Source organism: Lontra canadensis, unplaced genomic scaffold, assembly GCF_010015895.1.
Source record: "Lontra canadensis isolate GAN:19392208 unplaced genomic scaffold, GSC_riverotter_1.0 scaffold102, whole genome shotgun sequence".
NCBI lineage: Eukaryota > Metazoa > Chordata > Mammalia > Carnivora > Mustelidae > Lontra > Lontra canadensis.
In genome coordinates, this window is record NW_022631096.1 from 4,637,706 (window position 1) to 4,652,818 (window position 15,113).

The following is a 15,113-nucleotide window of genomic DNA, read 5'->3' on the forward strand; positions in this document are numbered from 1 at the left end:
TTGGTATACAAAAATGACATGTGTACTCCCCATTTTGTCTCACAGAGTAATAAAAAGACATGGACTCAAAGATCAAGGTTTAATAAAATAAATCATTTTTATTGTTTCATCAAGGACATTTTAAAATAAAACTGGCATATTTTTTTTTTCCCTGTGTGACTCACTAGATGAGTGCCCATAGCCGTGTTTACTCTATAAGAAGCGAGTTTTGTTAGGCTGATTTCAAAGTCTCCTGCAAAAAGATACTGCCCTTGCTTCAAAACCCTTAATATCACCCCCTACCTACCCTAATAGTCTTTAAGTTTTTTAAATTGCCAATTGGTTTTTGTTTTTTAATTAAGGAGTTTGTGACAGCAAAATTCCAACTATCCATAATGGCCCATTTGGGCTGGCATTATCACCTCCTCTGGTAAGCTAGGTTGGATGATGTGGCCCTAGTTTGCATGAGAAATGAAATAGGGCAAAAAAGTCTGACCTAATGTTCAGAATACCCTTGGAAACATTAATCAGTGTGCAACTCTGATTCATTTCAGAAGTTCCAGATAGCTCAACCGCTCGTGGAAGTGGTTCCAGGGGGACCCAAAGGAGCAAGGATAGGTATTTAGGAAGAAGCCTCAGGAAGGTAAAAGGTGGTTTCTGTGGATCATGACTGGTCACACCCCCTTAGAGACACAGCCCCAGCTTGGGTGTTAAGCCCAATGAGTTGAGAAGATAAAAATCATGGAGGGTCACTCCTTTTCCTCCCCACACCTCTGCCTCGTGCCCTTCTACTGAATGATTCCCACCACCAGGGTCACTAATTTAATGGGTTAGGCCCCGATACTGATCAACCAGAGAGGTTATGTGACTTAAAAGTAGGCTCCTAAGCGTTGTTCTTGCATCAATAAATATGAAGAGCAAAACGGGGCTTGTCTCCCAGGAGAAGTCCTAAGCAGGCTTCTGTTCTTTTCTTCTTTTTTGATTTTCAGTTAGTAAGTAAACTTATTACTTAGTAAGGGGCAGGACCTCTAGACCTGGCCACCTCCCCCTCCTCTCTCTCCTAGTCTGAGTAGACTGAACAGGCTCCTCCCAAGACTGAAAACTGCAAAACTGAAAGGCTTTTGCCAGAGATCACTGCACTGGGTTTAGTTGGGTTTGCACAGGTACTATAAAAAGGTTGTGTGATTCCCACTACACTGTTAGGAGCTTTGCGTAAAACTCCACCAAAAATCCCACGGAGGGGAGGGACAGTACAATCTGAGCATTATCCTCAGTACCTGGCTTTCATGACATCCTGGTATCACAGAGCCTTACCCAGAACCCCACATACTCTCCCCCATGTCTGACTCACACTGGCTAAGATGTACAGCCCAATGCCTACCTCATAACAAAATAGCTATCAGATAACTAAGTGGAGAACTAAAAGGAACACCATCACTGGTACTATCATTAGCCATTCTTTCATTGTGTGCAAATCTCAGTCAAGGTCACCACAAACAAAGGGTGATGACCATGGAGAGCTGGAACAGCAACAGCTAGCATTTATAGAGTGAAGTATGAACACTGACTTATTTACACGTCACAACCTCACAGTGTGGTTAGATACATAGCGAGCTTTTCCTGGTGAACAAACGGAAGCTTACTTAGAAGGGCCAAATAACTTGGCCAAGGTACCACCTTTCTTTTTGTTTAAAGATTTAGTTATTTATTTGAGAGAGACAGAGAGGGCATGAGAGGGAGGGGCAGAGAGAGGGGGAGAGGAAGAACCTCCAGCAGACTCCACCTTGAGTGCAGAGCCCAACACAGGACTCGATCCCATGACCATGACCATGAGATCAGGAGCTGAGCTGAAATTAAGAGTCTCACACTTAACTGACCGAGCCAACCAGGTGCCCCCAAGATATCATCTTTAGACGGTATACTGGAGAGTAGGGACTAAAACCTGCTCTCCTTATTCTGAAGTCATAGTTCATAGTTCAATTTTCCAAGTATTGTAAGCATTTTTATTTCTGTAATCAGAAGAAAATAAAAGATAAAGGTGACATTAGAATTATGCAGTAAAGGGGCGCCTGGGTGGCTCAGTAGTTGAGTGTCTGCCTTTGGCTCCGGTCGTGATCCCAGGGTCCTGGGATCGAGCCCTACATCGGGCTCCCTGCTCGGCGGGGGGTGGGGGGGGGGGGGGGGGGGGGGGGGCTCTCTCTTCTCTGTCTCTCTCTTCTCTCTCTCCCACTCCCCCTACTTGTGTTCCCTCTCTCTCTCTCTCTGTCAAATAGATAAATAAAATCTTTAAAAAAAAGTAAAGACAATTATCACAGTAAAGACAACTATCAATAATGGCAACAATAAAAATGAAAACAAAGACACTCCCTAAAGAAGGGTAAGAAAGTGCTTTACAGAACATTCAGAATTGCACAATTATTTGAAACATAAACTAACCACCATTATTCTTGGCCTGTGAACTTTTACATTTTATACTTTGAAGATTCCAAGAAAGACATATGTTATTTATGTAGAGTTGTACCCATGATGCTTCAGATAATATCATTCACTGAAAACTAACTCTCCTTTGGAGTCCCCCTAATGCCTTGTCATCCTTAGCAGGAATTATGAGCTACACTAATGGGTTATTTTTTTAATGCACAGTATAACACTGGGCATTTCAATTTCAGGTCTGTGCCGTGCTGGGATTCATACAGTGTTCTGTAGATATTAGGCTTGTTCTCCTATGTGTAATCTACAATGTGTGACTCAAAGCAAGGACGTTCATTTTTGCTTATGTCTTCTACTTCCCAGTAGCGCCTACAACACTGCATTCAATTTGTTACTAATAATGACAAGAATCTCAATGGATACTCTAGTTACTGGACTCTAGCTCTTAACAGCAACAAAGCCAGTCCACGATCAGGTTCTGAAATTTTGTCACTGCTACAGGATCAAACTGATCTCATTTTCAGGTGAAGATGTGAAGACTATTGACTAGCATAAGTGAGCCCTTTCTTCAACATTTATGAAAAGGTTTCTATCCACCTTGTCATATCACTTAGAGACTAGGTCTCCAAAAGCAACCCAAGCAAAATGCGCTGATGCCCTAAACAGAATGTTACAACAAGTCTTCCACAGCCATGAGCCATTCCTCACGGCATCCCAGTGAGAGAGGACTCTCTCTTAATCATATTTCACAAGTGGGGAGAGTGAGGTAAAGAGAAAGGTGTGGTCTGATGGGCTCAACGGACACAATGTCACTGAGGGGACCTACACAGAACTCAAAACCACACAGCTCCCTATTTACAGATAAGAATCCTTCTACCTTGGGGCCACGCCTCTCTCTCCATGACAGCAATTATCACAGATAGGGGTACTGTCTTATTAATAAAAATCCTATTACAGAAGATGCATGTGAATAAAGTCTCAAATCTATGTGTACTCCAAGAGTCCCAAAGAACTTTTAATTTATTTTCTCTGAAACATACCTCATTTTCAATCCCATGGAATTCCCTCTCCTCCATCTTCTTCCCCCACAAGAAGTTGATGCCCCATTAAACAACCAATTATTTCATTTCACTCAATTTGTTCAGGGCTACTTCAGAAAAGTCCAGGCAGAATTTTGTCTACAGAGTCTTAATGAAAAACCGAGTAGAACATAACTACATGCAATGTTGAGGCTTAAAACATACGAGAAGCATATGAGCACTGGGGATTTGTTTAAGGCTTTTATGGAGGACTGGATCTACTGGATAATACCCCACCAGATGCACAAATCACATCCTGGGCTTTTTATTAAGGGTACGACAACAAAACTCATTTAATATACAATTTAAAATCTGGTGTGTAACACACAATCCCCCTTACCTATGCTTTCCCTTTGGACATTATCAGAAAAAAAATGGCAGGGCGCCTGGGTGGCTCAGTGGGTTAAAGCCTCTGCCTTCGGCTCAGGTCATGATCTCAGGGTCCTGGGATTGAGCCCTTCATCGGGCTCTCTGCTCAGCGGGGAGCCTGCTTCCTCCTCTCTCCGCCTGCCTCTCTGCCTACTTGTGATCTCTCTGTCAAATAAATAAATAAAACTAAAAAAAAAAAAAAGAAAAGAAAAAAAAAAACGGCAGAGATCACCTACTTTCTACCCCTAATACGACCCAAGAAGTGTACCTCTTCCTTCAAAGAGCTTTCTTCTTGAAAACCATGAAGTGGCACTTAATGATTTACTACTGCCTGAGTAAAAACATCTACAAAATGAAACTTCTTAATTTTGATAAACAAAGAACATTACACAGAGAAGAGCTTCAATGACCAGCTCAATCGCTTCTTTTTAGGTACAAAAACGAAGGGCCGGGGAAGTTAAGAGAGTTGTACTGAATCATGTTCAATTAATGGCAGTGCTGGGATTGAGAAAAACCCATCACAGAACCGCATCCCATCCAGCAATGTGAATTTTCTTGCTCCTGAATGAATGAACCCAGTGTCCTCCTTACCCCTGCACACAGCCAGGGAGAGAGCTCCTCATGGAAGAGACTGGGCACGGCTGGCTCATGAAGGCACTGCCCTGGGGTCAAGAGAGAGCTGGCACCACAGGAGCCATCTTGAGTTTCACCCACATGCCATGTCAGGGACATAAGAATCAGAGACCCTTCCTGTCCTCAGGAGCTGATATCTTTCCACAGTAAAGAGCACCAAAGCCAGGACACATCTGGTGGCAACAGGCTTTAGGATCTTCTAACAGCCTCCCCACCTCCATATGGGGAGAAAACACCAGCCAGCGATGTCTCCTTGTCTATCATGTTCCAATAGGTGCTCCTGACAGGACAGCCACAACTTCTCTGTGCCGGGATCAGAAATGACAGGAAGGCTCACCTACCAGAGCGGGCTGCCCATTACTACAGGCTGTACATCAGCCTAAGAGAAGACAAATCACCTTCAACACAACTGGAGTTCCGGGGGGCCACCCACTTCCCTTCTCACATTGATCAGAGGGTACAGGGTGTCCGATCTCAAGATCATTATTCTGCTCTGCAGGAGAAGGGACCATTGAGAACATCTCACTGTTCAAAACAAACAAGGAGGAGGCACATCTTCGTAAGATATTCCACTTCGGGGGCGGAAGGGGGTGGGGGCGGGAGCAGGGCAAGATGGAAAGAAAGAGGTAGTAAGAGTAAGGAGAAGGCAGACAGGCATACGTTCTTCTGACTTGAAGAGAAAAAGCGGATAAAATGCACACAGCTTTTATTACTCACTTACATCCCTGGAAACCAACAGATGGAATCTCTCATTGCCAAGTTCTAATGCATTTCATGTTCATGCTTCAGCATCAGGACCCTGGGCTTGCCAGACACTAATAAACTGCAGACTGTGAGGTGAGTATCAAGAATCCACAGATCTACCCTCTGCCTCCCATGCAGGGAGGGAAACATTCACTCCACATTAGCTGAATGTCCACAAAAGGCAGCAGGTACATCGGTCCAGACATGTCAGTGGAAGGTGACCATAAGAAATATTTACTTTTTTAGTATAAAAAATACAGAGGTGACCCCTAAGGGTAATTCACATCCATTATCTGAGAGGGCTCATTATGAGTACTGCAGCAAGTACTCCTTATCCTAAAGGATAGTCAGCCAAGTAGCTATGATACTCATGTATTAAGGCAACCTAGAAAATGAACCTCAGGAGAGCACTAGTCTATATCATTCTGATCCTTCTGGAAATTAGTCCTTGAAAACCAGGGCCCAAAACTCTTGAGCTGAAAAATTTTTATTCCTATCAACCAGCCACCTTAGTGCCTGGGCTTCCTTCTTGGATTGCTCAAAGCTTGGTATCCACATCTCCCACAAAGAGCTCCGGGGAGGAGCCAGAGGTGAGAAAGCAAACACCGCAGGCTCCGGGCAACTCAGGTGCATCACGTCGGCCTGCCATCTTTTGGGTGGTAAACCCTGTGTTGAGAGAAAGGAAAAAAGAATGAAAAATTTAAGAAAGCACAAAGTCTTGGGTTCCTGCCTCAAGAGAAACAGAACCCAACATATACTTTTCCTTTTACAGCAAATATCTTCACTCCATAATAACACAAACAGTCTCCTGCCAAGCATCTTTATGAAATTCCAGAACACAGGAAAGAAGGAAGAGATTCTACGAGCTCCCAGAAAGGAATCGTCTAATTCTGAGGATCAGCAGTTAGGATGGTTTACATCTCTTGACAGTAACACTGAAGCTAAAAGGCAATGGTAAGACTAACTGATGAATGTGAACATTAGTGAGTAAAACTTTAAGGAGGAAAAGAATACTTGCGTAGCCTCAAAATACTTCCCCCCACATATTTATTCATTTTTGTGGTGGATTTGACATAAATCCACAAAAGATTTGATATTCCTCAAGAAGGTGGAGATAACTTCCTTGCCCTTTGAACATGGCCGGGACTTAGTGACTCGCTTAATGGAAAGGTTAAACGAGTAAGCTCACAGAGAAAACCTAGCAGATTTCACCTCAACCAAATGATCAAAGTTAACATCACCGGTAATAGTTCACATTGATATGATGTGTCCTCTGATACAGTGTGAAGAGAAAGGCCCTTTCACCCTTGCGGTAATAGTCCCCCAAATCCATAACCTATGTTTTAACATGAGAAGACATCAGACAAATCCATGGAGGGACAGTCCACACAAATATTGACCAGTGCTCTTCCAAAGTATCAAAGTTTGTAAAAATAAGGAAACCAAACGGCTGATCACCGTTTGGAAGAGACTAGGGAGACATGAGAGCTAATTTCAATTTGGTATCTTGGATTTGATCCTGGAACAAAGGATAACAAAGGATGTTAGTGGAAAAATTGGTGAAATATGACTAAAGTCTGCAGGTCAGTTAAGAGCTGTGGGCCAGCATTAATTTCGTAAGTGTTGACAAATGTACCATGGTGATGTACAATGTCAACAATAGGGAGGCCAGGTGCTGGCTATAGAGGAACTCTGTATGATCTTTGTAACTCTTCTGTCAATGTAAAATCATTTCAAAACTAAAAGTCTTTTAGAAAGCGACGCAAACTGCCTCCCAATTCCAAGGAAAATGGAGAGTTTACACTCAGCCAAACTATTGCTTAAATAGAGTAGAATGAAGACGTTTCAGACTTCCTCGCATATCCCTTCTCGGGAAGCTGTACGAGGGTAGGATCCAACTAAGAGGCAAAACTAAGGAAAACAGAGAACAGCATACAAGAGATCTGTCAGAAAAAGATAAGAAAGGAAAATCCCCAAGTGCTGCGGAAGGGAGCTCTCAGGCACTCGAGGTGGCGAGGGCAGCCAGCATGCTGGCGAGGCTCAGAAGGCTCTGTGAGTGATTTTTTTCAGCAAGACGAAATGAACTGGATGCCTGGTAGATCTGAACATCTTCAAAGGAGAATTAAACAATCAACAAGGATTGAATGAGTGGTACATCCATAGAAAAATAATCAAACAAGATGGCAAACGAGAGAGAAACAAAGATCTGTCCAGGCGAGGAAGATAAATCACAGTACACTACATGGCTTGTCCCAGAATAGCAGGTGCACAGTCATGATCACAGAAACACTAAACATCAAAAAAAAAAAAAAAAAAAAAAGTGAGTGTATAAGCATTTTATTTAGAAACAATGAATAAGTACCAAAATAATTAGCTAAATGTGATGGTAAGAGATTCTACAGGGGAAGGGGAAAAGGGGAAAATAAAAGACTGCTCTTTTTTTTTAAACTAACTTTGCATAATTATTTAATATAGTTTTAATATTAAATTTATTAGTTTAATAAATTAGTTTTAAATTTAAGTTCAGTTTAAAATTAATTAAATTTAATAGTTTAAACTCATGCATATATATCTTTTTCAAAAAAATATTTTTAACGTGAAGATATTAGGATTTAAATGGGTTGGATTTGTAATAATTAGAATCTTCATCAGGAATTTAGAAAGCAGAGTAGGAAAATCAATTTGGAAATACAATAATTTGGGTATCTACCTACAGTTGGATCAATTTATTCTCTCTTTGTTAAACCTCCCATTAGAAGCATCTAAGAAGATATTAGGGTGTAGCCTGAAAAAGAGATGACCTAGGATGCATATAAAGCTTTCTTCAAGCAACTGAATGGACTCTAAGTAGAAGAGTGAATTAACGTGTTTAGAAGAGGGACAAGGACACAGTTGCCCAAATCCTCCCTGCTTTTGGGGACCACTGACAAATGATTATGGAGCTTGGCTTCCAAGGGCCTGGAACTAGTGCAAAGTTTCTTTACCAAGACAACACTGAGCACAGAGAACCAGAACACAAATCTAAATAACAAACCACTAGGAAATGCTAAGACTTAAAATCTGGGAAGTCTGAACAATAATATAAAATAATACAAAAAAGTTTTTTTTTTTTGTTTTTTTGGTTTTTTTCAGAAAACCAAAAATAGGCTCAACTCCAGCCACTTTGGCCAGAGTTCATGGCTAGGTAGAGATTGTATCTGAAGCAAGAGCAGAACAGAATCAAGTGAGGAGGACCCAAAGTGATTACCATGAAACATTATAACCCACTCACATTACCATCTCACATTATAACCCACTGAAGTAAAGAGTCAGAGGCAGGTAGCTAAGAATGGACTAGAGAAGGGAAAGTGCCAGTTCAAAACAAAGAACGATATAACTGTCAAAACTAAGAAAAGATAAAATAGGCTGCCTTAAGAAATAATGAAGATGCCAACATTGGAAATGTTCCAAGATCATTAGCAGATGACTTGTTCATGATACGTGAGTCATCTGGTAGCCATACTGACCACATGCCATTGGATGGCCTTCCCAACCCTGACCTTGCATAACTGTTTATATGAGAAAGCCAGTAACAATACTCTGTTTCCTTGCCTGCCCACGCAAGGGTCCATTCAACAGTGTACCACAAAGTTACGTCTGAAATAATATCACAAGGAAAAGAATCTCCATGAAATGGACTCTTAACTCCAGTGTTCTTGTAGAAATATTTCAGAGTATGACCTGAAGGAAGTGTGTTTGATGAAATAGTTATGACATTTTAGAAGTAACTAAATAAATTTCAGCCTCCCAAATTGACTTTCCAGCTGGGGTTCTGGGCAGAAAAACAAGCTATTTCTAAAGTATGATTAGCAAATATTTTGCTTCCAAAGAGGACATGGCTCCTATTCCAACAATAAGGACAAAGTCAAACAATCTATAAATTCATAACTTTTCTTGAGCCCCTCAGGGAACTGAAATCACCCGGCAACAAAGAAAACTGAATTTCATGACAAGACCCTTTAAGGAGAGATGGATACATGATCTGTTTAACCTTTGACACAACATGGAGAAAGAGGTGGTCATCATACAAAGAGGTAATAAGAAATCAGTTAAATTTTTAACAAATTTTTAGAGGTGAAGTAGGAGTTACCATGCTGGTTTAGAATCCCTAGGAGCCCCAGATAGAAAAGAAGAATTCAAACCCACTCTAAAGCTCTTTCCCATGGACATTCACCAGTTGCCCAGGAGGAAAATTAGGAGCAGAACAGAAGACTGAAAATATTTTAAACTGAATCAACATTAACATAATAATCTAAATTTGTAGGAGATAGCGCAAGCAGTGATTAGAGGCAATTTTATAGCATTAAACATGTATATTATAAAAGTATGAAGGTGGGGCACCTGGGTGGCTCAGTGGGTTAAGGCCTCTGCCTTCAGCTCGGGTCTTGATCCCGGGGTCCTGGGATCGAGCCCTGCATCAGGCTCTCTGCTCGGCAGGGAGCCTGCTTTCCTTCCTCTCTCTGCCTGCCTGTCTGCCTGCCTGTGATCTCTGTCTGTCAAATAAATAAATAAAATCTTTAAAAAAATAAAAAAATAAAAAATAAATAAAAGTATGAAGGTTTAAAATCAATGACCCAAGTTTCTACCTTAAATTTGAGAAGAGCAAATTAAGTCCAAATTAATAATAATTAAAATAATAAAGAACAGAAATCATTAAGATATGAAGCAAAATATTAGGAGAAGGAAAGGAAAAGCGAAGGGGGTTAAATCGGAGGGAGAGATGAACCATAAGAGATTGTGGACTCTGAGAAATAAACTGAGGCTTTAGAGGCGAGGGGAGTAAGGCGGGTGGGTGAGCCCAGTGACAGGTATTAAGAAGGGCACGTATTGCGTGGAGCACTGGATCTTATACATAAACAATGAATCTTGGAACACTACATCAAAAACTAATGATGTATTGTACGGTGACATAACATAATACAAGAAAGTTTAAAAAACAAAACAAAACAAAAGATATAAAGCAAAATTTTAAAAAATCAACGAAATCAAAAGTTAATTATTTGAATAGATCAACAAAATGGATAAACCTCTATTTAGATTAACCATAAAACAGACACAAACTAATATCAAACATAACGGAGGTAACATATAGATATTACAGACATTAAAAGAATAAAGGAATACTAATAATGGTATGTCCGTCAACTTCACAACTTGGGTAAAATGAAAAAAACATTCCTTAGAAGACGCAATCTACCAAAGTTCACTCAAAAAGAAATGAATAACAGGAGTAGCTTTATATCTATTAAAAACAATTCAATTTATATTTTAAAACCTTCCACAGAAGAAACAAAAAACAAAAAAACACCTAGGTGTTTGACAACTTACTGGTAAATTCAGCAAAATATGTAAGAAAAAAAATGATACCAATTCTACACAAACTCTTTCAGAAAACACAAGAAACGGGAACATGAGACCAGCATTACCATACAAGAAAACTAGCCAAGGCATTAGGAGGAAAAATATGGAACAGTATACCTCATGAATATAGAAGCAAAAATACCTAACAAAAATTTTTAGCAATTCAAATCCAACAATAAATAATAAGGATAATACACTATAACCAAGTGAAGTTTAGCTCACAAATCAAAGTCAGTTTAATCTCCAAAAATCATCACTATAACTCACCATTAAATAAACTAAAAAAGAAAAACCATATGATCATCTCAATGGATACAGAAAATCATTTGACAATTCCATGTCCACTCATGATAAAAATCCTCATAAAAGTAAGAACAGAAAGAAACTTTCTCAATTTGATAAAGGGTATCCACCAAAGTCCTACAGTTAACATCGTAAACAATAATGAAAAACAATGTTTTCTCTTTATGACATGGAACAAGGTGAAGACATATGGTCCCAACAGTACTATTCAAAATTTTAATGAAGGTTTCTGCGCAGTAAGGGGAAAAAAGAGAAGAAATAAAAGGCAAATAGAATGGTGAGTGCTGTGAAGTATGTAAACCTGGTGATTCACAGACCTGTACCGCTGGGGCTAATAATACATTATATGTTTATAAAAAAATTAAAAATTAATTTTAAAAAAAGGCAAATAGATTGAAAGTCTGGGTAATATCATCTTTTTTTGGTAAATGATATGATCATATATGTAAAAAAAATCCTAAGAAATCTATTAAAAAGATACAGAATTAATCAGTGTAATTAATAAGGTTGTAGTCTACAAAGTCAACATACAAAATCAATTTTACTTCTATCTACTAGCAACAAACAATCAGAAAATAAAGTTTTTAATTAAAAAATAGCATTGGGGCGCCTGGGTGGCTCAGTAGGTTAAGCCTCTGCCTTTGGCTCAGGTCATGATCTCAGGGTCCTGGGATGGAGCCCCACATCGGGCTCTCTGCCAACTTGTGATCTCTGTCTGTCAAATAAATAAATAAAATCTTTTTTAAAAATTTAAAAACAAAAATAAAAATAAAATAGCATTTATTATAGCATTAAAAAATGTGAGCTACTTAGGGATAAATTTGACCAGAGTTATAAAAAACCTGTATACAATAATGTATAGAGAAATTAAAGAAAACCTAAATATATGGATAGATCTATCATTCTTATGGATTAAATGTCTCAATATTGTCAATTCTCCCCCAAATTAATACATACATTCAACACAATCCCAGTGAAAATGCTATCAAACATTCTCATATAAATTGGCAAAGGGACTTTAAAATTAATATGGAAAAGCAAAAGACCTAAAATGATGAAAATAATTTTGAAAAAGAACCAAGTTGGAAGATTGACACTATCTCATTTCAAAACTTATTATGAAGCTACAGTACTTAAATATAGGCATATTTACCAGTCTAAAAATTATCCCATATATAAGACTAATTGAGTTTTGAAAAAAAAAGCCAAGGTAATTCAATCATGAAAAAAAAAATCTTTCCAGTAAACAGTGCCAATACTGTTGAATATCCAAATAAACAAACCTCAACTCTTACAACGTGCTGCCTCACAAAAATTAACTGTAATTAGACTATAGACCTAAGTGTCTTGCGGGACAAAATGTCTAGAATAAGAGAAGCATATCTTAGTGACCCTGAGTGACACAAAGATTTTCAAACAGGACACAAAAACCAAAGAATGAAAGAAAAAAATGATGAGCGGGACTTCATCAAAATTAAAAACTACACACTTCAAAAGATACTGTTAAGAAATGGAAAAACAAGGTGCCCAGGTGGTTCAGTTGGGTTAAGTGTCTGCCTTCAGCTCAGGTCATGATCCCAGTCCCATGTCAAGCTCCCAGGGAGGCTGCTTCTCTCTCTCCTTCTGCCTGCTGTTTGTGCTGTGTCCCCTATTTGATTTTATAAATAAAATCTTTAAAAAAAAAAAAAAAAAAGAAAGAAAGAAAAGAAAAAGAAAAAGAAAATGGAAAAACAACCCCCAAACTGAAAGAAAACATTTGCTGTATAAAGGATTCTTAGAACTCAAGATTAACAACTCAATTTTTTTTAAATGAGGGAAGATCTGAAGAGACATATCACCAGACATCGATGGCAAATAAGTCCTTAAAAGATACTCAAAATCATTAGTTACTAGAGATACACAAATTAACTCACAATGAAATATCAGTATGCTCCCACCACAATAGTAAAAACTAAGACTGACGACACCAACTGTTAATGAATGGAACTCACATACAATGCTGGTGAGAAGGTAAGATAGAGTAACTCTGGAAAACGGTTTGGTAATTTCTCAAAACGTGAAACGTACATCTTTGCAATTTTTTTTTGTAAATACCTAGGAGCTATTTACAGAAGAGATATGAAAGCCTATTTTCATACAAAGACTTAGCAGCTTTATTTGTAACTGCCAGAAACTGGAAACAACTCAAATGTCCATCAGCAGGTGAATGGATAAGGACATTTTGGTACATGCAAACTTCAACAATAAAGAGAAATTATTGATACATGCTGTGTTGTGGATGACGGTCAATGTTATGACGTGGAGTGAAAGAAGCCAGGCACAAAAGAGAATCACAACATGATTCCATTTAATAGAATTTTAGAAAACTGACTTAGGTTCTCTCACAAAAGTGACAAAAAGCAGATGTATGGTTGCCCAAGGAAGGGGTCAGAGGGATGGATTAGAAAAGGACATGTGGAAACTCTTGAGGAGGATAGAAATGTTTCTTATCTTGATTGTGATGATGGTTTCACAAGTCTATGCCACAATAAATACACAGTTTAAATATGTACAGTTTATTCTATATCAATTATACCTCAAAGCTAATTTTTTAAAAGTTTATCCCAATTGTGTAAAGTTGTATCTATAATGATTCCATGTTGTATCTCCTATGATAGCCTTTTTGAGGAGAGGATCGTTCATCAATAAATATTCTGTAACTGACAAAATTAATATTGAAAGACTTTTCCCTACATAAATAAAGTGTACAACGCAGAGCACAGGCATACTCGGATTCAGACTGTGTGGTGGACAGACTACAGATGGCCCCCAGCATTCCCGCCTGCTAGTATTCACACCTTTCTAATCCTTCCCACCCGCGTGTGCATGTTAATTGTCACTTGCTTCTAGGCCATAAAATACAGCAAGGGTGAGAAAATGTATGTGATCATGTATACATGGTAACATATGCCGGTCTTGCTGGACTCTCTCTCCCTTGCTGGCTTTGAGGAATCAGGCAGCCATGTTGGGGAAGCCCCTATGAAAGGAACTACAAGTGGCCTCTAAAGGCTGAGGGCAGCCTCCAGCCTCCGAAAACTAAGAAGCTGAAGCCCTCAGTCCTACAGCCTCAAGAAATTGAATCTGGCAACAAACGTGAGCTTAGAACAGACCTGTCCCCAGTTGAGCCTCCCAATGAACCTCCAGCCCTGACAGATCCTTCGAAACCAGGCTTCCAGCGGACCCACCTAAGCCATGAGCTACGTAACCCACAGAGACTGTGAGATGACAAATGTGTGTTGTTTTAAGACAATAAGTCTGTGAAAATATTGTTTACACAGCAACAGATAATTCCCTAGGTCTGTGTGGAGGGAGAGCAGGGAAGGAGGAGAGTAGAGAAAGGGGAAATGCATTTGATATTCTTATAGTATTTCCTACATCTAAATACAATGATAAATTATTATCAACCACAAGACAAAAAATGATCAGAGTTAGAGGCAAACAAATTATTTCTTCCAGCTTTTCTTTGGCTGAAGGAGAAAACGTGAAGAAACCTGCCGTATGTAAGCTCTAACACATCTTGTAAAACCAATGAATAAATGCAAGTAAAAAGAACTGGTCGAAAACCCTTTAACTTACTTTCACAATATACTTCATTCTGCTTTTCAGTAATGAGGACATCACCATTTAAGAATTGTAGCACAATCACTGAAATGCAAGCAAAGCCCTTTAATCATCTTCACTGACCACCCCTCTGGGAGGAACAGGAGCTCGTCAGAGGACAACCCTTTCCCTCTCTTTCTCTTCAAAGACTCCAAAGAGAAGACATTCAATCACACCACCTTCTGGCACTCTGAAACGCCACAGTCAGTTTCTCTCTGGAAATGCAGGAATTTATGTACTCTCCTATGATTTTTAAAAAGCTAGCTACCAGCTCCTACACTCTTTTCCAGTCCCCAGCAATCATTCCAACAGGCCGTCTGTGAGGTGCAGAAGCAGTGAGGGTTTGTGTAGTTCTCGGGTTTTCTATGACTACAATCCCTAAGCCTGGCAAGGATGGTGATACGTAGCCCAGGCAATCATCACCCTCAGACATTCTGTTTTCTGCTTTGGTAGAGTTTCAGAAGAAATAATGGGGATAGCATGGACAATTGATGTGGTCTCTACCTTCTCTCATGTTTTTTGCAGTGTGTGGATTTT

The 15,113-nt window shown here is 39.3% G+C and overlaps 1 protein-coding gene across 1 annotated transcript in view; it reads right to left on the minus strand.

Annotated features, from left to right (window-relative positions):
- Window positions 1-5,147: 5,147 nt before the first annotated feature.
- The window catches only part of FUT10 (fucosyltransferase 10), a 68,308-nt gene continuing 58,342 nt past the window's right edge, over window positions 5,148-15,113 (minus strand). The window contains exon 4 of the mRNA XM_032838121.1: window positions 5,148-5,900. Coding sequence (XP_032694012.1) covers window positions 5,676-5,900 — 225 coding nt within the window. The 3' untranslated portion in view covers window positions 5,148-5,675. The remainder of the gene's footprint in view (window positions 5,901-15,113) is intronic.